The sequence below is a fragment of the Pseudorca crassidens genome, chromosome 7 (assembly GCF_039906515.1).
Source record: "Pseudorca crassidens isolate mPseCra1 chromosome 7, mPseCra1.hap1, whole genome shotgun sequence".
In the NCBI taxonomy this organism is placed as follows: Eukaryota; Metazoa; Chordata; class Mammalia; order Artiodactyla; family Delphinidae; genus Pseudorca; species Pseudorca crassidens.
The window spans coordinates 33205640-33230433 of NC_090302.1; the positions used below are offsets into that span (position 1 = coordinate 33205640).

The following is a 24794-nucleotide window of genomic DNA, read 5'->3' on the forward strand; positions in this document are numbered from 1 at the left end:
GAAGCTTTGGCCTCACAGCATATTACATTTACAGGAGAACTGAGCTGTGCTGGAAGGAGTTCATATCGTATTCCTGCCTGCTGAGGAGCTATTTAATCCTGTAAAGATAAAATAACTAAATTATTTAATATTTATTTTTGAATAAACACCTACTGATGTTTACTGTGCTTCACATTTTATAAAGTGCATTTTTGAAAACAGAAATTTAATGAACCCATACTGTATGCCAGGGACTAAGCTAAGCCCTCACCTGTTCTTTGTTATTTAATCCTCACAAGTGCCCCACAAGCTTGGTTTCATTATTCTCATTGCACAGATGAAGAAACTGAAGTTCAGAGTGGTTAAGCTGCATCAGATTGATCCAAGCCAGGTGAACTGGATTTGTTCCTGGCTAATTGTTAAACTGCATCCCTCAAAGGGGAATGTGTAAAAAAGAGCCTGAGACAAAATTTGATGCTTTTTAATCAATTGAAGACATGTGTGTCATCTCTCACATCTGACTGACTGCAAAAACAAAGATTGGCAATGTTCTTGCTTTTTTTTAAAAAAATCACTCATATTGACTTCATCAAGTTGACAAGATCTCAGAAGTAGATCTGGGATCCTTCACAAATCAGAATTATGAAGAGAAACTGCAGCAGCTGCTGTGGCACAAAATCTAACATGGATTGAAATGACCAAATATTATTAATGTACAAATTTGAAAACTGAATTTCACATACAGCATTACATTTCTCCCTGACACTAATGTGTGATAAAAATTAAAAATGATATAAACATGTTTTAAAGTCATTGTGGTAATTACTAAAAGTAGCCAGCCATCCCACAGCTAGGCACTGTCAGAAGTCTACTCTGTGCAGTTGAAGTTTATATTAGCCCAGTACATCAAATTGTTCCCTTGAAGTTTCAACTTTGGTGAGTCCTCTTCGACTAACATAAAGTTTTGACTATGACAGCAACACATAACCACATAGCATTCTTTATTAAATAAATCTAGATTATCTCAATGACCTGAAGGAATCAATATAATGTTCCAGTGTCCACCTATCTACAATGAGAAAAATCTTAACCCAATGTTTGAGGTATTATCAATTTATGCAAAGTACATTGCATGAGTCTAATTTCCATGCAAACATCTTCATACCTGGGAATGCTTTCAAATACCAAAATAAAATATTTACTTTTTTGCTAAGGGGAATAAAAAGACATGACAGTAGAATATACATCTTGATAGAAAAATAGTTAAAGCTTTTAATTCTCTGAATACCTAGAGTTAACATTTTATGACTACCCTTTGAAAACAGGGTATTTGGGAACAATTTTAAAGTTTTCAAAATCAGTACAAAGCTTATTCACATTTTTATTAAAGCCAACATCACTTTCACAAATCACAGAATGATTTCCTTATGAAAAGAAGAGCAGCCAAGTGTTTGGTGTGTCTGTCTCTGTGCTTAGCTAAGTCTGTTAAACACGGAGTCCAGGGGCTCCCCCCATCTCCTCTAGATGGGCTCCATAGTACAGTGACACTTCATACCATGTGTTCCTTGAAGAACCATTTCTGATGATCTGAGTTGGTACAGTCTCGTAAGAGTGGTACAAAACCGTCGCTCAGTTCCTTCCTCTCAGCCTGAACACATTTCTTGGACTGTACATGAAATAAAGAACCATCCTACAAAAGATAATAGACATTGGGTGTTCAAGATAATTATAAGCAATTCCTCAGAAAGTATCTTTTCCTTAAAATGTGTTGTTAAGTGCTCAGGGTGATTTTTATTATTTCAGAAATATTTATTGAGTAGTGAGTGTCTGCAGGTATGAAGGCAGCCCATGATTGTCTGTGCAGAGAGAGGGCCAGGCGTGTAGAAACGTATGTCATGCTTGTCTCTCCCCGGAGCTCTTCATGGGGTCCGTGACTCTACCGTCAGGGCCGATAGTGCCACCTGCTGGCCATTCTGGGATCGGTCAGACCCTATATCTCACCCTTACTGATGTTCTTTTCCTTCAGGGTAACCAGGACCAAAGATCCTTTATTAATCTCTTCCACTTCTCTTAGGTCAACTAATTCCATCTCTGGTAGTCTCTTTCTCCTATGTATTTAAGTGGAGAATCTGGAAACTTGGCTTTAGTCCCAGCTCAGCCACAGACCGGCTGGGTGAGGGTACAGGTCACCAGAGAGGAAGCTGGTTCTGCAAACAATGCCAATTCCCAAACCCCGAAGGACAATGACCCTCTCTACCGCCTCTCCCATTTCTTCTTTCCCCAACTGTTGTTGAGTTAACTCGGCAAGTCTCTCCCCAAGTTCTGGAGTTTATTTTTTTCCCTCTGTCTCTCTCTGGTGTAAGCTGTACAGCCCCAAGGAACTTCATCATGGTTGAGAAGCAAAAGGGCAGAACAAGTGGCATACCTGTTCCAGGGAAACAGAACCCTTGGAAATAAAATTAGATGCAAAAGAATCTCTATAATATTAATCTGGAAAGCCCTTAAAGGTGCTCATAAGTTGCCTTTAGAATAATGTGAAAGTAAATAATTAAAACCTCCCTCCTCCCACCCTTCTAAAGAAACTTGCTTAAATGGTCACTGAAATTAAAGATTTTTAAGGTAAAATTTTAACGACATTTCAAACCAATTTCATGATTTCTTTTTTTTTTTTTTTTTAACAGTACACAGGCCTCTCACCACTGTGACCTCTCCCGTTGTGGAGCACAGGCTCCAGATGGGCAGGCCCAGCGGCCACGGCTCAGGGGCCCAGCCACTCCACGGCATGTGGGATCTTCCCGGACCGGGGCACGAACCCGTGTCCCCCGCATCGGCAGGCAGACTCTCAACCACTGCGCCACCAGGGAAGCCCCATGATTTCTATCTTGCATTACTCTTCTTTGAGGGCTTACAATGGCTTCCAGTTGGAAGAAAGAAGGGAAGGACACAACTTTTGGGGTTTACAAAAATATTTTTCCCTATTATTTTTTATATCACATAGACAGCACTATGGTGCCTGGTTTTTCCAGGAAACCTGCAAATTTCGTTGCTAATCATAACACTTTCTACAGGAAAGCATATTCCAACTTCTAATTATACTTAGAATTAATCCATTTATAAGTAGTATAGATGAATCTTTCTATCCCTGGGGCCAGGCTGGGAATGAAAGTTTTCCATTGACATAAAAGTGAACTAATTCTTTCTTCTGAATTATTTTCTTTGGATTTATTCCCTCAAGTGCTTTTTTAGTGAGTCTTTGGAGATGACTGGTGTATGAGTCCCACCACGGGCTTACTGCAAACATGGTAGAGGTAGTGCCTTTCAGGCGTGAAATAACACCCAGTTCCAAATCAACAATGGCTCTTCTGATAGAGAACCAACTCCATCAGAGAGGTTTTCTTGGTTATTATACAAGTAACAATTAATGTCTATAGAGCTTTACAGCTTCCAAAGACTCTTTCTGGCCATACATCTACTCTTCACTAGAGGTAGACAAGGCTGTGATTATTGTCCCCACTTTAGAGCTGGGAAAAATGAGACTTAGACAACGGGAGTGGCTTCTACTTGGATCTAACCTCATGTCCTCACACTTGGCAATTTGTTTCACTCGTTTGAACCCCACATGATCTCTGAACACATTGGCGACAGCGCCTCTTCCCATTCCAGCCAGTCACAGCTTAAAGTGTAAGGAGGACAGGAAGACTGAAAGGGAGTGGACAGTGAGGAAAGAAGGAAAGTGCTATGAGTGCTGGATGCCATGGGATCCCTTGGGGTCACTGTGAAGTTCCTGGTCTCCTGTAGGAGTATGTAGTCTCACATCCCTGAGACTTGCTAGGGACTTGCTTTACTTCTAGACTCCCCTCTGCAGCCCATGGGACCAGGAGTGACAGCAAGGAAGGCATGAGACAGCTCCCTTACCTGCTGCAAGATGAACTTCTGATCCTCTGGGGTGGCTCCCTCGCAAAGATGCATGATGAGAACATCCATTCCGGCCTCCACCGCCACGCAGCCTTCTGGCTGGTGGGTGTTATAGCGTATTTCATTCTGGGACGTGTACTCGAAAAACTAGAAACAGGGCGGCCAACATGTGCCAGTTACCCTCTGATGTGCAAAGAGGGAAGTCTTTAGAAAGAGGGATGAAAACCTGGGGTCACCAGGGCGTGGGTGCTGGGATCCAGCCTTCTCCCCTCACCCACCAACACCAGCCTGTGTCCCCGGAGCACCACGTGCACCTCTGGAGGGGTGCTTAGCAAGCATGAATGGAGGGGCCCTTTCTCATCCTTCTCGTTTGCTAGATTGTGAGGGTGGGGCTGGTTCCTGGGTCACCCCACACCCGCTGTGCCTATCCCCAGGCTGTTGCAGAACGGCAGGAAAGAAGATGGACCGGTCCCAGCAGTCAGGGGCTCTCTGTGACCTTGACCAGCCACTTCCTCTCCTTTTCTTCATTCCTTTCCTCCTCCTTCCCCTGAAATATAATGGAGGCAACCATACCTTGGAGACTATAAAAGTTCTGTGTACAAGCAGGCAACAGGACTGCTAACAGGAGGACTTGTTCTTCAGAGCAATGGTTTTCCTACCCTAGTGTGCCTAGGAAAAATGCTGATTCCAGGCCCCACTCCCAAAGAGGGAATGAGGATTCCTTCTGTCTGAGATGGGGCCTAGGAAGCTGCACTTTTACACTTCTAACAAGACACACAGCCACCCATCCACCATGATCCATCCCCTTGCTTCCAGGAGATTCTGACACAGGTGACTGTTCTTAAGGCATATGGAGCACTGCTTCTCAAACAAATCTCCCTGAAAGCTGGTCAAGACAAGAGGTGGGTTGGGGAGGGATGGGATGGATCTGAGAATCTGTATTTCTAAGCTCTCAAGTGATGCTGATGGTACCACGTGGGGACACCTTTGAGGAGTGCTATTCTAAAGGGGGTTGAAGAACCTGAAAATTTTAAGGCTGTAGGGGTCCGAATTATGAAAGCTTACTGTTGACCATAATGGTGCATAATATTTAAATGGAATCGGGGTGACTCCAGGTTGGAGGAAAACTTGAATGCCCATCCCTCGTCTCCAGTGTCTGACACCTTACTTAGGACAGCAAGGCTTTGAAGGTCCAGAACCAATGCTTTGCTCTCTCCTGCATCCTCCCCTGGGCCCACCCTGAAAGGCTTGCCTGCTTCCCGGGCAGGGTCCTGTTATGGTCCTCAGAACTTCCAGGTCTTGCTCCCCTGCCCAGCTTGCAGTTCAGCACTTAACCCAGACCGATCTACCTGGGCCCTGACTGATGAAACTGCCCTAAAAACCGCTTTGCAATGTGGCACTACACATCAAATCCTATAATTTCATTTAAGAATTAATTCTGGAGAGACCTTCAAGATAGCAGAAGAGTAAGACGTGGAGATCACCTTCCTCCCCACAAATACATCAGAAATACATCTACACGTGGAACAACTCCTACAGAACACCTACTGAACGCTGGCAGAAGACCTCAGACCTCCCAAAAGGCAAGAAGCTCCCCACGTACCTGGGTAGGGCAAAAAAAAAAAAGAATAAACAGAGACAAAAGAATAGGGACGGGACCTGCACTTCTGGGAGGGAGCTGTGAAGGAGGAGAAGTTTCCATGCACTAGGAAGACCCTTTACTGGTGGAGACAGGGGTGGGGTGAGGGAGAAGCTTCAGAGCCGCGGAGGAGAGCGCAGCCACAGGGGTGCGGAGGGCAAAGCGGAGAGATTGCCGCACAGAGGATCGGTGCCGCCCGGCACTCACCAGCACGAGAGGCTTGTCTGCTCACCCGCCGGGGTGGGCGGGGCTGGGAGCTGAGGCTCGGGCTTCGGTCGGAGCGCAGGGAGAGGACTGGGGTTGGCGGCATGAACACAGCCTGCAGGGGGTTAGTGCACCACGGCTAGCCGGGAGGGAGTGCAGGAAAAGGTCTGAAGCTGCCTAAGAGGCAGGAGACTTTTTCTTGCCTCTTTGTTTCCTGGTGCAAGAGGAGAGGGGATTAAGAGCGCTGCTTAAAGGAGCTCCAGAGACGGGCGCGAGCCACGGCTATCGGTGCGGACCCCAGAGACGGGCATGAGACGCTAAGGCTGCTGCTGCCGCCACCAAGAAGCCTGTGTGCAAACACAGGTCACTATCCACACCTCCCCTCCCGGGAGCCTGTGCAGCCCGCCACTGCCAGGGTCCCGTGATCCAGGGACAACTTCCCCAGGAGAACGCACAGCGGGCCTCAGGCTGCTGCAACGTCACACCGGCCTCTGCCGCCTCACGCTCGCCCCGCATCCGTACCCCTCCCTCCCCCTGGCCTAAGTGAGCCAGAGTCCCTGAATCAGCTGCTCCTTTAACCCCGTCCTGTCTGAGGAAGAACAGATGCCCTCAGGCAACCTACACACAGAGGCAGGGCCACATCCAAAGCTGAACCCGGGAGCTGTGCTGAACCCGGGAGCTGTGCGAACAAAGAAGAGAAAGGGAAATTCCTCCCAGCAGCCTCAGGAGCAGCGGATTAAATCTCCACAACCAACTTGATGTACCCTGCATCTCTGGAATACCTGAATATACAATGAATCATCCCAAAAGGGGGTGGACTTTGGGAGCAACTGGAGACTTGGGGTTTGCTTTCTGCATCTAATTTGTTTCTGGTTTTATGTTTATCTTAGTTTAGTATTTAGAGTTTATTATCATTGGTAGATTTGTTTATTGATTTGGTTGCTCTCTTCCTTTTTTTTTAATATACATATATATATTTTTCCTTTTTCTTTTTGTGAGTATATATGTGTATGCTTCTTTGTGTGATTTTGTCTATAGAGCTTTGCTTTTACCATTTGTCCTAAGGTTCTGTCTGTCCGTTTTTTGTTTCTTGGTTTTTGTTTTGTTTTGTTTTGTTTTTGTGGTACGCGGGCCTCTCATTGCTGTGGCCTCTCCTGTTGCGGAGCACAGGCTCCGGATGCGCAGGCTCAGCGGCCATGGCTCACGGGCCCAGCCGCTCAGCGGCATGTGGGATCTTCCCAGACCGGGGCACGAACCCGTGTACCCTGCATCGGCAGGCAGACTCTCAACCACTGCGCCACCAGGGAAGCCCTGTTTCTTGGGGGTTTTCTGTAGAGTTTTTAGCACTTGTTATCATTGGTGGATTTGTTTTTTGGTTTGGTTGCTCTCTTCTTTCTTTCTTTTTTTAAATTACTCTTTAATTTTTTATTTTTAATAATTTTTATTATTTTTTATTTTAATAACTTTTTATTTTATCTTATTTTTTTCTTTCTTTCTTTTTTTCTCCCTTTTCTTCTGAGCCATGTGGCTGACAGGGTCTTGGTGCTCTGGCCAGGTGTCAGGCCTGTGCCTCTGAGGTGGGAGAGCCGAGTTCAGGACACTGGTCCACAAGAGACCTCCCAGCTCCACGTAATATCAAATGGCGAAAGCTCTCCCAGAGATCTCCATCTCAATGCTAAGACCCAGCTCCACTCAACGACCAGCAAGCTACAGTGTTGGACACCCCATGCCAAACAACTAGCAAGACAGGAACACAACCCCACCCATTAGCAGAGAGGCTGCCTAAAATCATAATAAGGTCACAGACACCCCAAAACATACCACCGGATGTGGTCCTGCCCACCAGAAAGACAAGATCCAGCCTCATCCTCCAGAACACAGGCACCAGTCCCCTCCACCAGGGAGCCTACGCAACCCACTGAACCAACCTTAGCCACTGGGGGCAGACACCAAAAACAATGGGAACTACGGACCTGCAGCCTGTGAAAAGGAGACCCCAAACACAGTAAGATAAGCAAAATGAGAAGACAGAGAAACACACAGCAGATGAAGGAGCAAGGTAAGCACCCACCAGACGTAACAAATGAAGAGGCAACTGGCAGTCTACTTTCCTGAAAAAACTTTCAAGAAGAAAGTTTTTCTACCTGAAAAATAATTCAGGGTAATGATAGTAAAGATGACCCAAAATTGTGGAAACAGAATGGAGAAAATACAAGAAACAAATACTGTATGCTAACACATATATATGAAAAAAAATATGGTTCTGAAGAACCTAGGGGCAGGACAGGAATAAAGACACAGACGTAGAGAATGGACTTGAGGACATGGGGAGGGGGAAGGGTAAGCTGGGACGAAGTGAGAGAGTGGCATGGACATATATACACTACCAAACGTAAGATAGATAGCTAGTGGGAAGCAGCCACATAACACAGGGAGATCAGCTCGGTGCTTTGTGACCACCTAGAGGGGTGGGATAGGGAGGGTGGGAGGGAGACGCAAGGGGGAGGAGATATGGGGATATATGTATATGTATAGCTGATTCACTTTGTTGTAAAGCAGAAACTAACACACCATTGTAAAGAAATTATACTCCAATAAAGATGTAAAGAAAAAAGTATTAATTGAGTAAGTCATCTGAAATGCAGATCTGTTGGTGTTTTTTCCCTCTTTTTTTTTTTTCTGACCAAAGATGTCAGTGGCAGGGTTATCTATAGTCACAAAAACAGAGAGAAAGGGAATCAGTTACCTCAACAGTAATTAATATAGCCACACAAAGGAATATCAAGGGGCCGTTAGGAATGATATTCTCAAAGGGTGTCTAACAATACAAGTAAAGTATGATTAAGTAATGGAAATAAGAGACTATAAAACATGTAGACATTATAACAACTATTTAAAATACATAATACCAAGCTCATGCATTAAAAGACATCGGGGGACTTCCCTGGTGTTACAGAGGTTAAGAATCCACCTGCCAATGCAGGGGACATGGGTTTGAGCCCTGGTCCAGGAAGATCCCACATGCCGTGGAGCAACTAAGCCCATGAGCCACAACTACTGAGCCCGCGTGCCACAACTACTGAGCCCGTGCACCTAGAGCCCATGCTCTGAACAAGAGAAGCCACCGCAATGAGAAGCCCACACACCACAACGAAGAGTAGCTCCCACTCACCGCAACTAGAGAAAGCCCGCACACAGCAACGAAGACCCAGCGCAGCCAAAAATAAATAAATAAATTAAAAAAAAAAAAAAAGACACGGGAAGTAAATATATCTTAATTATAATGGTGGTCGCTCTGGGTCCTGTCATTTACTACTTGCATCTACTTTTTATATTTCCCAAATGTTCTGTGATGAGTATATATTACCTTTATAATAAAAAAGTCACATATTTAATGCTTTAAAAACACACAGATTTCCCCTCATCTCCCTCTTTAAAGGCCCACACCAATGATCCCTTGAGCACTGAGCGTCCCATTGTCCATTGTCCCAGAGCTTGAGAATGTCAATCTATTAAAGAAGCAGCACCTACCTGGTTCTGACCCATCCCATGACAGTGGTACAGAATGACCTGATGTCCTATGATCTCGTGTTCATTGGGAGGGTTATAGTCAAAGCAGTAATCTTTTAGTCCTTTGTTCTGGAGCTAAACAAAACATAAAGGCATTTTAGTCCAGATTCCACCTAAGGCTGTGTGGGCGGATAAATGGAGTAAGAGGAGTGGCTGCCTCAAGAACTGGACTCATTGCTAAGAGCCCCTGCCATTTCTAGTTTTAAAAGTGTTTTCCCATCCTATACCACAGACAGGAATCATAAGCTCCATTTTAAAACGATAAACCTGAGGAGCAGAGAGATGAACCCTTTATGGCCTGAGAGCTCATACCACTTCATGTCTCATTAGCGCAGCCTTACTGCTGCACTAGGCCAAACACAGCTGGATTGTCACCTTGCGTACGTACCAAGGAGCTCCTGCTATCGCACATCTGCGAAGGATACCCCAATTGAGAGACCCGGCATTCCACAGATCAGAAGTCCATCATTGTAGATTACAGGAACAGCATAATACAGAGCCAATGATTCACACACAAAGTCACACAACAGGTAAGCGGAGATACCTGAGTCTTGAATCCAGGACCTCAGACTCCAAGTCCAGTACTCTCTCCATCACTCAATATTGCCTAATCTAATGTCATCTCTAAGGTACTTTTGGATCTAAATCCCTTTAATCATTCTAAGAGCAAAAAACCATGGGAGGTTCCATGCTCCTCCTCCCTTCCAGGAGCCTCCAGAGAAAGACTCAAACATCTTGCAAATCCCTTTCTGGAGAGTTTAAAGAACCTCCTTCTGAACCCCACTCTTGCCCCGGCCCTTGTCCACCTTTGACTAGCCTGGTCCTGAGGATAAGACTCAGCCATATAGAAAGAAGAATCCACAATCCACTAGCTCATAAAACACAGAACAGCATGTTCTTGATGTCCCTTTGCTTGTGAAGGAATCTGGGAACAGGAGATGTGAATAATCAGAGCATCTTATAGCTAGAAGAACTCAAACGTCATTAAGCCAAGTTGTCCCCACTCTTGACCACCAAAGAACCTCAACCTCAAATCAGCTCCCTACGTTCAAAAGATGTGGTCTACCAAAGAAACTACAAGAAAAACTAAAAGAGAAGAAAAAAAAGGAGAAACCCCTAAAGATTAAAACAGATTGATTAAGCTAACTATATCAACTTGGTGATAGACATAGAGAATGTTTTGAATGACTTTAGAGCATAGTATGTTTGACTACACTTCCTTAGTGAAATCTATTTTATAAATAAATAGAGCTGCAAGAAATCTTAAACCTCATTCAGTATTACACTGTCAGTGGGAGGGTGGAGCAGAGAAGAGGGAAAGCAAGAGAGGCAAAATCTTGGTAATTGTAGAATCTCAGGGACAGGGCTCATTACACACTCTCTCTGCATTTCTGTATGTTTGAACATTTTCGTAATGCTAACTGAAATGAACACACCAATACCCTTTGTATTTATCAAGACTTCCAGAATGGAACACAGCTCTTCTGATGAACACAACACAGCAGAAGAGGCCTCCCTAAGTTGGTGGAGTTTCAAGCAAAAGCCAAAGGTGCTGGACATTTTAGTTGACCTCATCCCAACAACATTTCTTTTAGGTTTTTTGAAATAACACAAGTGACTCTCCTTCCCTACTACTGCTTTTGTGGATCCCTGAGTTGGGAATTAGTAACTGGTCCAGTTACTGAGACTTGAAGTCATGTGATAGGAGTTAGTATAAAAAAATAGGACTTGGGAACACCAAGTTTCCAAGCCTCAGTTTCCATCTGTAAAATAGGAGGCTGTACTCACCAATTCTGAGATGCTTCCTGTGCTGACATTGTGGACCTGAGGCCCAGAGACTCAAGGGGAGAAGGAAGGACAGTGGATGAAAAGCGGGGAGGGGTGTGGGAGAGGCCAGCTGTCGCCATGAAGGGGTCTTTCTTTCACAGAGTTCGTCAATCAGACCTGGAGGCCAGGAGCACCCTGCCCAGCATGGGCCCACCTCGCTCACCATCCCGAAGAAGCCAGGCCTGTCCTCAGGCACGTGCAGTTCTGGATACACGGTACTCAAGAACCACTTGAAGTCCTTACACTGGAGCCTTGCACGGAGCTGCCTCCTCTCTGTCACATCCCCAAAGGGTTCCTGAGAAAATGACAAAACAGTGAGCCCCTGCAGGCCACGGCGCTTCCTATCAAAGCCCCTCTCTCACTCACTCAGTAAGCTTTTATTGAGCACCTATTGTGTGCGTAGCCTGCACGGTGCACGGAGGATAAGGAATGGCCTCAGACGTAGTTGCAGCATCTTAGTAGGAGAGACTGCTGCACAAACAATGACATCCCCAGGTGCTCTCACTGCAGGGAGGTGTGGCCAGGTACAGGAAGGAAAAACACAAAGCACCTGCAGATGGGACAGGGAGCTGAATTCTGGGGCTGCACCAGCATCCCTGGCCCCATGTGTCATCCATGAGCGTGTGATCACAGACCAGCAACAAGTCAGTAGCACACGTATGCCATAATGTTCTGATTCACCACTGATACCTGAACACTCACTTCCAAACAAAGGTAAGTATTCTAGAGGTAATTATGAATGAAAACCTTATATGCCCAATCTATTGAAGTCTAAATATATTCTTCGGATAGTAAGAGCAAAATACTGCAATAATAAATACTTGTAGCAGTTTAGTTTTATGGACAAAACCAATGATTAAGAACTTTTTTTTTTAGTTTATTAATTAATTAATTTATTTTTGCTGTGTTGGGTCTTCGTTTCGGTGTGAGGGCTTTCTCTAGTTGTGGCAAGCGGGGGCCACTCTTCATCGCGGTGCGCAGGCCTCTCACTATCGCGGCCTCTCTTGTTGCGGAGCACAGGCTCCAGACGCGCAGGCTCAGTAGTTGTGGCTCACGGGCCTAGTTGCTCCGCGGCATGTGGGATCCTCCCAGACCAGGGCTCGAACCCGTGCCCCCTGCATTAGCAGGCAGACTCTCAACCACTGCACCACCTGGGAAGCCCCCAATGATTAAGAACTTCTGAATAATTAAATAAAGCAAGCATCTATTTAGCACAGCAAATGTGCAACCACAAGAGCAATGCTGAGCGCAAAGATAGGACTGTCCCTGACGTTATACTATTAAAATTTGACAAGTTAAACATTTAACAAAATGGTAATGATAGGAAAAACATTTGAATAAAATTTCCAATTTCTCCTTATTTCCCAGAAGTTCATTCTTTGATGAGAGTCACTATGACCTCATCTTCAACCAAATGTCCATTTCAACACATGGTCACTGGTCATTCAGACAAAAGGTGCATGCAGTGCCCCCCTTACTAACATATTATTCTTTGGGAACCATCAGGAAGAGGGATCTGTGGGTTTCAGACTGGGTGACAGGGAAAAGCAGATGTTTCTACCCTGCAGCCCTGGGCAAGAGAGAGGAAACAATGACCCTGGAGCCCAGAGGCAGAGAGAGACCAAAGGGGAGGTCAGGGTGAGGGTCCCGAGGGTTCCACAGAGCAGAAAGAGATCCACTGGGGTGGACCCAGTTCTACCCGCATCAGCTACGAGGCCTTGGGCAAGTTCCTTAAATCACTCTCTCTCTGAGCTTCAGTGTTCTCACCTATAAAATGAAAATTTCAGAGCTACCCTGAAGGGCTGCTATAAGGATTCACAAGAAGAGAGTTTCATCAAGTGGCCAGGAAAGAGGTCTTGGGACAGAGCTTCTTGTCTTTCCACGTGGCCCTTAGTTATGTGAACACAGGTAAGTGGGAACCCTGTCCTGGGGTGTGCAGAGGTGATGTGTCAGAGGCAGTGAGGCTCTTCGCTAAAATGTACCTGTAACCCCAAAATCAATACTTGTGGTGTCTTCACGCTTTCAGTCATTCTAAAACATGACAGTCACCCAACGTGCATGTTCCCAGCTGAGGTCACGTCTCAGTTCTTGTTCTGAAAGCAAGTGTCCTGTTCATGGTCTATTTAGTGGCACGGTTTTCAGATTGTTCTGCATTGTGTTGGTGATTTCACTGTTTTAAATGGCCCCCAAGCATAGGGCTGAAGTGCTGTCCAGTGTTCCTAGGGCAAGAAGGCTATGATGTGCTGGAGGGAGAAAATAGGTGCATTGTATGAGCTTCACTTGGGCATGAGTTCAATGTAACCAATCAACAGTATATATTAAATAAATTATTTAAACAGAAACACACATAAAACCAAGTTATGTATTGATCGATCGACAAAAATGTCCACCTGCGAGAGGTTTGCAGGACTCTAACCCTGTACTTCCCCCACGAGCAATGGCTCAAGAGTTGGTTCCAAATTCAGTGACTGCAGTGCCTGTATGCAGCATTGACTGCTGCGAATAGTGAGAATCAGCTGTCTGTTGTTACTGTAAGTGAAGGAATAAAGTTTTCCCATACAAGTGTCATGAGCACCCAATTTCCTCTCTATTTCTGGAACTAGATCTACTATGGTAGGAGGACAGAATTAGCTGCTGTTGTTCGGATGCAGCCAGATGGAGCGTGGGCAGGCCGGGGAACTCACCAAGCGGGCCTGGGGGTTGCGATGGTAGTAGAGCTCTTTAAATTCATCCATCCACACTTCAGCTGCGCGGACACTGTTGGCCAGAGCCTTGTTGCGGGAGTAGGGAGCTTGCCTGGGGAAAACGTGGCCAACGTGCGAACACGGGTGTGTCTCCAGGGTCCCCCCGCACTGCCAGATCTGTACACAGAGCGGGTAGGAGGTGTGGGGTGGGGAGTGAGCGGGAAGTCAGCTGCAGGTCCACAATGCCCAGAGCAAGGAGGCTGGACACACGGAGGTCATGGTGAACACTGCCAAGGCCTCACCCCCCATGGGGCAGGGGGCCACTCCCCCAGCATACTCAGGACACGGGATGCAGTCAAAGAGCAAGAAAGCAGCCTCAAAGACAACTAAGCCATCGGAATCCAGACCCCAAAGTCCATGCACTAAGGCTCATGCGCTTGACTCCTAGGAGCACCGACAGTGGACCTCGCTGGGAACTTACTTATTATGTAAAGCACAGGCTGATTACCTGGTCTCCTAGCCACAGAAGATAGGAAAGCAGCAAGTAAGAAGAGAGGTTTGGAAGGGGGACAGGAAGAGCTTCTAGAGGCAGACAGAGCAGCCTGACACCTGGGGAAGAGGTAGAAAGACCATTAAAAGCACACCCCAAAACTCAGCAGGTGGAGTCATCTGGAGCCTTTGCATGCTGGGGCAAACGGCTGTGAATACCCCATTGTCCCCTGGATGTATGACCAAGGATAGCAACTGGTGCTTATAATGGGGGGGGGGAGGTGAGTCCTTAGTGGAGAGTCAAAGCCTTGTGTATTAACTCTTAAAGCAGGAAACCATATAAAATATTTGTAAAGTTTAAAATTTTCCATTTAAAAGCACGAACATCAACATAAGGTTTTGATACTTAAAATGCAAGATTCAATTAACTAGAAAATCCACCCAAATGCTTGGGCTTTCCCAAAGGGGCCTCTGGGGATCACATACAGCAGAATCAATAGATGGGCTCATTACAAAAGGCAGATTCCCAGTCCCTACCGTAAATCTATCAAATCTGACTTTCCAGAGACCATGCCTGTTAATCTGCATTTTTAACAAGTTTCCCTAACAATTCTGCTATGTGTCAAAGTTTGAAAGTCACTGTGCCAAGTAAAGAGGCTACTTTATCAAGCAGTCAAGCAAATCAAGGCTCCAAAACATGGGATCAGGAGGCAGGGACCCGTGTTTTAGTCCAGTCTCTGCCATACACTCTGTGAGTGACCTTCAGCCAGTCGCTACCCGCCTCCGGCCTCTGCCCCTCCTCTTTATGGAGTGAGAGGAAAGAACCAGGTGAGACTTGCAAGACCCTTTCCAGCCCCAAATCTATTAAAAGTGTATTTTTTTAAAAAGTTTACACAAGAAGACAGGCGTGATTACAGGATATGTGTGCCACTGTCATCTTTGAGGATCGTTGGATAAACTGCCAATATGGAGGAAAAGTCCACCAGGCTCTCCTAGCAAATACATCCTTCCCAGAGAGAAAGAGAACAGGTTAAGAATGAGTCCAAACAGAAGACTGGAATACTTACTCTAAATGAGAATTCGAGGTTTTCTCCGCCCCAAACTTCCATTCCTGTATCGTAAGACCCCAGGTATTCAAAATATTTCTTACTCACAGAAAACAGCCCACCAGCCATGGTTGGAGACCTAGAAGCGTGTGAATCATAATTCAAGGTAAGCGGCAGGAAACCATCACAGTTAGTTGAATCCCTTCTCACCACAAGCCTGGAGTCCATTCATCCATATAAGCATACCCTGAGTTCACGTTCTGGGCCTGGTGCTGAACTGGGCTGGAGGCACAGACGTGCCCCATAGCCCCTGCCCTGGGGAAGCTCACAGACATCTCACCAGGCAAGCACAGAGCAAGGTGTGGGATGACTAAGGCCAACCTAGGGCCCAGCGGGAATGCAGAAGCAGCCATGAGATGCGGAGGGGGGCGGGTAGAGCTAAGTTTCTCGGAGGAGGCATGGTCTGCAGCACAAAGGGAAGTTAGCCAAGAAGAGGCATGGAATGGTCCTCCAAGAAGACAGGAGCATGAGAAAAGGCCCAAGGGTGAGAGAAAGCCTTGTACTTCTAGGAGCACAGACAACAAGGAGAGATGAGAAGAGAGAGACCAGGTTCTAAGAGGGTGGCAGAAGTAAGGGTGCGGTGGCCTTGCTCGTGCAGCCCTCACAGATGTCCTTTATGGGCCAGTAGAGGCCACTCTGGCATCTTAAAGCTCCCCCAGGGCTTGAGCCTCTCCTGCTGGAATGGCCTCCCCTGCAGGACCCACACGGCCAGCTCTGGCCTGCTGCCTCAGCCAGCCCTGTTTCCTCCCTTCCAGGTTCATCTAGGAGATGGCACTGGTTTCAGAAATGGCCCAAGGCTTCCATCCTACCCCCGCAGAAAGCTATAGCGTCAACACACCACAGAGATGCAGAGGAATACATTTAAAAATGGGGAAATTATAACATGAAGAGCCTAACAGTTCAAAATTTTAAGATCCTCCAGTAGTGCTTCCAGGCCTTGACAAAGTATTGGCTTTTCCTGCACTCCAAGCTCTGGGCCAATGAGAACAGGACAGCAAGACTATGGAAGAGAAGGTTCTAGGCTACAAAGCATTTTCATGTGTGTTCATCCTAAAGGCTAGGAAATAGGTAGGGTGGATATGCTCATACCTATTTCACAAGTGAGAAAACTGAGGCCCAAGGATATTACGGGAGGGGAAGGATAGCTGGCCACAGTGTCCCTGAGCATGTGCATGCGTGCGTGCATGCGTGTGTGGCGGGGGGGGGGCAGTTTGTGTCAGCATCACAGGCTGCATATGTGACGCTTGATATGATCCCTCCTACTTGGTGTCTCAGTTTCCAAACCTGTTAGATGAGGGGTTGGGCAGGATGCCGCCCCTCAGGGCTCCCGTAGAAGCCTACATGTCATCCTTGAGTCGTCCTCCCCTCATTCCCATTCAATTCCTCCCAATTTTCCCACCACAAAGTCTCTGGAGTCCACCATGTCCCTCCATCTTCTCCTGCACCATCATCTCTAAGCTGGAGGACTGCAACGCCTCCCAGTGGTGCCCCTGCCTGCAGCTCCACCCCCTCCAGGCCCCCACCCCCCACCATGTGGCATCCAGCACAGACTTTAGAGAATGCAACAGGCTAAATAAGGTCACTTCCAGCTCAAATCCCTTCAGTGGCTTCTGAACACCCACAGTAAAGTCCAAACCCCTTTCCTTGGCCTTCAAGGCTGGATATGACTTGGCCCCATTCACCTCTCCAGCCCTGTCTCTCAACACCGTCTCCACAGTTGTTCCTCTCCAGCCAGCACTGGGTCATCTCTAGGTCTGGACTCAGGTGGAAGGATTCAGAAGGCCAGCTGCCAAACATGGGTGCAGATCTACGACACCACTTCTGGGTCAATACCCCAGTGATAAAGCTGAAGTCCAACCTCCACCGGCCTGACTCCCACATCTGTCTCCCATTTGGTGCTAAACTTGGAAGGAGAGGAAGAAGCCACACTATGACTTCAACACCTCAAGAATGAGGGCAACCCAGCACCGCTTGAGCCTTCTCTTCTCAGACCCAGGCTCACCCACTGGCCAAAGCTGGACCCTGTACCCCCAGGTCTACTCATCCCCTGCAGCTCAGAAGGAGCCTGACAGTGTGTCCTCAAAATATTAGCCATGGAATCACCATAGCAAGTCCAGTCCTAGGTATATACCCCAGAGAACTGAAAACAGGCACTCAAACAGACAATAGTGTACCGCTGTTCACAGCAGCATTATTTACAATAACCAAAAAGTGGAAATAACCCAAGTGTCCATCAACAGACAGATGGATAAAGAAAATGTGGATGCATACACAATGGAATATTATTCAGCCATTAAAAGGAATGAAGTTCTAGAAGGACCTTGAAAATACTTTGTTAAGGAAAAGAAGCCAGACACAAAAGGATAAATATTGTGTGATTCCACTTATATGATGTACATAAAATAGGGAAATCCATAGAGATGGAGAGTAGAGTAGAAGTTACCAGGGGCTGGAGGAGGGGAGGAAAGGGAATTATTGCTTAACAGGTATAGAGTTTCTATTTAGGTTGATGAAAAAGTTCTGGAAATATGTAGAGGTGATGGTTCTACAACATTGTGAATGTGCCTGATGCTACTGAATTGTGCATTTAAAAAATGGTTAAAATGGTAAACTTTACGTTATACATATTTCAACACAATTTTTAAAATAAATTTTAAAATATATATATATATATACACCAATATAAAATCCACATATATAGCAATGATTTTTAATAAAAGTAAACAAATACTCTGGAAAAAGAAAAGAGAGGCAACAGCTAACCATCCCTCCTGAGGGCCTTCACTGACAAGTTGGCCAGATGCGTGCTCAGAGAAGTCAACCCCTGACCTGATGACATCGATGGGGGACCGCATGCGGATCCTCTCCCTCTCGGGAACCACGTGCCACGTGAACACCAGCCTCCAGTCGAAACCGCCAATCTGGGGCTCCCCAGCGTTCCCCAGGTACTCGAAGGTGTTCCAGTCGATCACATCGATCACAGGGCACACCACTGCCAACTCCTCTTCATGGATCCTGAAAACAGTCAGAAGAGCCTTCCACTAGAAGGAGGAACACCTGTCTGAGAAAGGCCTGCTTCTCTTATTCCAGGGGTCTACAGCCAAGTCCGCCCTGGCAGGTGAGCAAAAGGGGGCTGCTGGGCGGTGGGGGGAGGCAGGGAGCTAGGACTCTGGCCCTGATATGAAAAGTCCCACAGCTTTAATATTCTGATTCCATCTAGGGATATTCTGGTTAAATTTGAATCCCTCTATGAAAGTCATGATGTCAAAATTAAAGCTAAATTTTAAAACGGAAAGCACATTTTCAGTTTCTTCAAGACTGCAAGAGATTTCTTCATTTAATTAAAATGAAACATCTTTAAGTCAAGAAATAATTATCTCCCTGTGAACAGAGATGCGCCCAGACCAAAGGGTCTGCTTTGCAGTTAGAAAATAAATTTTAATCCTGCCTCTTATTTACTGTGTAACATTAGCATTGTCACTTAACTGCTTAGAGCCTGTTGCCTCATGGGTTACACTGGAAAAATATACCTACTCATAGGTTAATGTGGACTCCCTACGGGAATGTTTGTAAGAGGCTGGCAGAGAACCTGGAACTACTGCTATATTTTTCTTTTAACCTTTTTTATTATTAAATGTTACACGTAGTGGAAAATGTGATAATTTCCTTTTGCAAGCATCAGCTTGTGCGTAGTCTTCAGCAGTTCTCTCCACAATCATTCTTACAAGCCCAGCCATCCCAGCAGGCTTCCGGACTGTGTTTCTTTGCATTTGACAGCACACCAGGAAACATGAACTGAGACTGAACCACGTGTGAACGCTAGATTTCTCTGGGTTACATTTTGGGGGCAGTTCTCTAGAACTTGAGACCTATAAATCATTAACTTGTGACTTGCAGTCCAGCTGGTTGGAACCACGGGTAGTCTAATTTTTGCAAGAAAGGGAAAAACGGGGGGAGCCTGCACTGGAGTAAAGAATTCTAAATCACGGTTAGAGAACGTGCAGGCCCAGTAGCAGTGGTTACTGGGTCGTGTTTCCTGGCATCTTGTGAGCCAGGGACCAGGGATGCAAACATCCTGCAGTGTGCAGTCCAGCCCTACACAGCAAAGAATGGTTCTGCCCCAGATGTCAACAGCAGCTTATAAAATGCCAGGAGCACTACCCAGTTGATGTGACAACCAAAAACATCTTCCACTTCCAAAAGCCCCTGGAGGAAAGGGGCTACTGTGCCTGGTTGGGACCACCTGAGGGACAGTCTACACTCCAGTGTCTCAACTCTGGTGCACCCTCAAGTCTTCAGGGAGCTTCTGAAACATCCAGAAGGCCAGGATCTACCCCTCCAAATAGTCCAGGAGTTTTTAAGGTTCCCCAGTTATTTCTAAAGGGTAACCAGGGGAGAATCCCTTTGTCTCCAGGTATGGAGCAAGGACGTGATTATGGGGAATGCTGCCTCGCTCTCTCCAAAGGGTGGGACGGGGTGAAGTGGAATTCTAGATGGCATTAATGAATCAGCTGAAGGGGAAAAGTGCCCCTACCATGACTTTAGACAGGCCTAGAGGCAGCCCTCTGTATGCACAGTTGGGGAAGGGGGGAAGGATGAACTCACTAGTCCGGGTTCCAGAGTGAGCACCTAGCTGTCACTATGTTCTAAGTAATCTCAGAGTCCATCACTGGCCTGAGGAATCCTGAGTCCTTTCTGCGGGTGAAGCTCACCAGAGCTGAGCGGGAGAAAGAGGCAGCAAAGGACCGGGACAGCAGGAAGTGGCAGAGCAGAGCTCAGTCTCATGCAGGAACAGAGGCGAGGGGGTCCCTAGCTCTTTCAAACAGACCCTGACAACCAAGCGTTGGATGCCAAGGGAGAGCAGTTTGCCAAATGCACAGACTCTGATCCTCCAGCCCTTCACCCACTCCACAGGGAGGGGACCAAACAGAGACCCCCAGACTTTCCTCTCCCACCCGGAGGAGCTCTGGGCTTGCCAGCTCAGCTCCTGATGCTGAATCAGTAGGATGGAAAGGGAAAGAGAGAAGAGAAGAGAACAAAAGTAGGCCGAGGGGTAGATGAGAAGGTGAGTGTAAGAGACTGTGGGACAGCAGAGGAAATATCCTTGAAGACACAGCCATATTTATACTTTCATGACTCTATAAAAAATATATTAAAACAATATTTTATGACTATATTGGTAAAAAGACAAACAATCCAGGCTAGATTCATTATTATATATTCATTATTATGATATTCATTTTCCATTCTGATTTTAAAAGAAATTAACATAAAATTTTTTTGGGGGGGTCCCTTAAAGTTTCATGGGTGGGCCGTAGGTATTGTAGGTACTGCATGTAATAAATAAGTCAGCCCAGCTTGAAGGAAATACACCAAAATGTATACCCTCCAGGAGTGCAATTCTGTGTGACTGATCATATTTTTTTCTTGGTTGATCATACTAAGTTTTCTACAATAAACGTGTATAATAAGCAGTAATAAAAGCAAACACTCATCTAGGACCTCCCACATGCTGGCATGTTCTAAGCACTGTCCGTGTATTAAGTCATTTAACGGCCTCCACAGCCCCAGGAGGTAGGGACTGTTACCACGCTGTTACCAGGGACAGAGGCTTTGCCCAAGGGGCATCTGAGCCCAGCACCCCTGCCTCTCATGCCAGTTTGGTCAGGGCCCCCGCCTCCCCCTCGCCCCCCACTGACGGTCCACGCACCTCTGCAGCAGCGGCTCCAGCCACCCTTCGTGGCACTCGCAGTGGCAGTCCAGGAAGGTCAGCACGTCGCCCTTGGCCGCGGAAGCCCCCAGCAGCCGTGCCCGCACCAGGCCCTCCCTCTTGTTGGCGCGGATCAGGCGGACCTTGGGCAGCCTGGCCAGCTCGGAGGCCAGGCGTTCCTTCAGGTGCTCTGGGGAGGCAAGCGGGACACTGAGGGTCACCGCCACACATCCCCAGCCGCGTCCTTGAAGGGCCTCCCTGTCCCCAAAAGAAGACTAAGTAGACACGAGCCTCCTTTGCTCTGCACCAGGGACGTGCTCACCGCACCCAGAACCAAGGCTGGAAGCCCCTGAAGGCCAGGGAGGCTGAGGTGGAGGATTCCAGAACCACCAAATGCTCCCGTTCAAAACACACGCACATTGAACTGTACTCCTGAATTGAGTGAATGTGTCATGTGGATGTATCTCAATAAAGCTATTACCTCCCAAAATTACCTTGACTTGTAAACATTTAAATAAAAAGCACAAGAACCATCCAACCACGATTTTTCCAAAAAATTGTGTTAATATAAACTTTGTTCATTTATGTTAATTATGCAACACATCATAAAATTTTAATTTATATGGAATTATATTAACATAAATTTTATTTATAATACAATTACGTTAACACAAATTTTCTCAGAAGTACGTTTCAGTTGACACAGTAATAATAGTAACAATGGCAGCCAACATGAGAAAGCCTGCTGTGCTAATTACAGTCCAAGTGATTCATAGAACTCACATGAGTCTCATAACAACCCTATGAGGTAAGTACTACTACTGTCCCCATTTTATGAATGAGAACATTGATGGCAGAGAGGCTAAGTGACGTGCCGAGGTCCCAGACAAGCGAGCTGAGGAGTCATGATGTGAACCCAGGGACTCTGGCTCGAGTCTGCAGGCTTAACGCTGCCTCCAGAGCTTTCTTCCACAGCTGCCCATCCTTGTTAAACAAATCCAAAACTTGTCAGGAGGACATGCTTATCCCATTTTGTAAGAGAGGAAATGAGTCCTTAAGAGTTGAAAGGATGTGCCCACAGCTAGAACTGGCCCCAGGACTCCCAACTCCACACACAGGCTCTGGGACTAGAGGTCCCGATTCATGCCTCTCGATGGGTAGGTGGAGGCAGGTGAGAACCAGTCAGGTAAAATAAAAATGAGAGAATCTCCCCACATCAACATGGGCTTCATCTCAAAGTCCCCCTCAATCATCAGTGACGGGAAAACTTTGTATAATGTTCTCAGTTGCTTTGTTGTCTGTGAAATGTTTCCCTAAGTACTCTTGATACTCAAACAAGAAACAAAAAACATTCATTGGTTGATTTTTTTTCAACCCTAAATATAACTGCATATAAGCTAATGGCAGGAATAAGGGAGGTGACTTCCCAAGCAAAGCTAATTAGTGGCAGTGCCCAGGGAACACACAGGAAAACTGTGGTGCAGCCACCCAGCACTCAGGATGGGTTTGGTCTGCATCAATTTTCTGTCTGCCTGAACTGTCTTCCCCAATCCTGGAAGGCGCTGACATCCCTCATCAGCTCAGACTGACCCTGCAGGAAGGGTGGGAGGAGGGGGCAGGGCAGGACTTCTTACCTCCAATACACGCTGAGAGGGGCATCCTGCTGACTTCACAAATTACCACGATGGGGAGGGGAAGTCCTGTCCCCCCACAGTCTTGGCCTTACATTTATGGGAGCACTGAGCTGTACTGGGCTGTATTCCTGTCTGCTGAGCAGCTGCTTGATCCCATAAAGAGAAAATAATCTGATATTTGCTTCTGAATGAATACACTTCTGAAACGTTTTTGGCACTCTGCCGTTTTTTAAATAGTTCATAAAAGCTGAAGTTATCGCTGAACAAGTGCCAGCAATGGGCCAGGCCCTGACGTAGCAAGCTACCACCTTCATCTCATTTAATCCTCAACAATGACCCTGAAAGGTAAGAACTACTATTATGCCATTTTACAGGGCTGGAAGGCAAGGTTGAAACTGGTTAAGCTCCTTGCTCAAGGCTATACGGCTGCAAAGTGCTGGAGCTGGGATTCCAGGCTATGCGGCGTGACCCAGAACCAGCGTCTACACCGACATATTTAAAACCCTGGGAGGAAAGGAAATGGAGATGCACGCCTACTATAAGCTGGCTGCTACGTGAGGTTCTGTCCTACACATGATCTCATTTATTCCTCACCACAAGTCTCTGGTATTAGTGTAGATAAACCCATTTATAGATTAGAAACTAAGGCTCAGAAGACAAGTGACTTGCCCAAGGTGCCATGACGGGTTATGGTAAAGCTCGCCTAAGACCCCTGACCACAGAATTCAGCACCTTGTAGGCTACACTAGGCCTCAACCCCCAGTGTGGCTTGCCTGCCGCCATGGGGAATGCCAGCTGTCCCCTAAGACTCACTCTCCCCATGCTTTTCAGCTGAGCACATGGACACCCTCCATAGAGACGATGTTCCTAGCCTCCCTCACAGGTAGGTGTGGCCAGGTGACACTGTTCTACTCAGTGGGACTGAGGGCAACTTCCAGGTGTAGCTCCCAGTCCCCTTGAAACCCTCCTGCTGACAGGAGTGAACAGGAGGTGAAGACCCAGCCTGGGCTATGCAGACAGAGGCAGTGCACCATCCTCGAGAAGAAGGAGACTTAGGGCAGGAGGAGCTGGGCCCTAATAGCGCGGAGGGGCCACACCTGCCCTAGACTATTACCCCAGATTTGTGATGTGAGCGAGAAATCAATTTTTATCTCATGTAAATCACTGTTATTTTGAGTCTCTGTGAGAACAGCCCGGCACACCCACCAATTAGGACCTATACACCAGGCTCTGAAGTCAGACAGACCAGCCTCAGAGCCTGAAGCAGCAGATGCCCAATAAGCAGTGGCTCTACCCTGATGGGTGGTCCGGGGTGGTGATTTGGTTTGAAACGGGCTCTAGCAACCAAGCCCACAGCTCTCCCTCTTGCAGGGCCGTGACATTTCCCCTCACTTCAGCTTAGCTGCCCTCACGTCAGCTAGTGGCCAAAGATGTGCTGGCTGACTACCGCTCCATGGACAGGGCTAACCCCAGCCAGGCAAGGCCATGGCAGTCCCTACGCCCCTCCCCCTTCCATCCGTGTCCACCCCCAACGTCAGCCTTGCTCCACAGGGCAGCACAGTTGAGTCCCCAAGACCTAGCGACGTTCCAGCTCTCCCGATAGCCCTCAGGCGGCTCCCAACAGGCTCCTATTTAAGCTAAACCCCTTAGATTGGCCTCCGAGGCCCCACCTGATCTGGCCCCACCCACCCTGCAACCTCATCCCCCAGGTCACCCTCCACCAGCCGGTGGTCTGACGCGGAGAATGGCTGCTGTTCCAGCTTCTGCACCTGCTGCTTCCAGCCCGGCCCCTCTCCCCAGACCTTCACTGCGCTGCCTCTCTAGCTTCTGGCTTAAAGGCTACCTCCTCAAAGAGGCCTCCCTGACCTCCACCCACTAGAGTAGGCCTGGTGCCCAAGCCCCACTCACTCTCCTGTTCCCAGTATTCTTTCAGAGCACTTCCTACTCGTGCTGTAGTATAGTATCACGTTCCATTATGGTATGCTATGTTATACTGTGTTGTACTATGTGATGCATATTATGTTATGTTCTTTATAT

At 47.0% G+C, this 24794-nt stretch overlaps 1 protein-coding gene across 3 annotated transcripts in view; it reads right to left on the reverse strand.

Annotated features, from left to right (window-relative positions):
* Positions 1 to 444: 444 nt before the first annotated feature.
* Positions 445 to 24794, reverse strand: part of GALNT12 (polypeptide N-acetylgalactosaminyltransferase 12) — a 53518-nt gene continuing 29168 nt past the window's right edge. For 2 of the 3 annotated variants that reach the window (XM_067743839.1, XM_067743837.1), the window contains exons 3-10: positions 21124 to 21313; positions 18243 to 18428; positions 15375 to 15492; positions 13819 to 13995; positions 11298 to 11429; positions 9269 to 9382; positions 3895 to 4041; positions 445 to 1669 (exon numbers count right to left, since the gene is read on the reverse strand). In XM_067743839.1, the coding sequence (XP_067599940.1) occupies positions 1529 to 1669; positions 3895 to 4041; positions 9269 to 9382; positions 11298 to 11429; positions 13819 to 13995; positions 15375 to 15492; positions 18243 to 18428; positions 21124 to 21313 (1205 nt within the window). In that variant the 3' untranslated portion in view covers positions 445 to 1528. The remainder of the gene's footprint in view (positions 1670 to 3894; positions 4042 to 9268; positions 9383 to 11297; positions 11430 to 13818; positions 13996 to 15374; positions 15493 to 18242; positions 18429 to 21123; positions 21314 to 24794) is intronic. The other variant, XM_067743838.1, reaches the window with a different exon arrangement.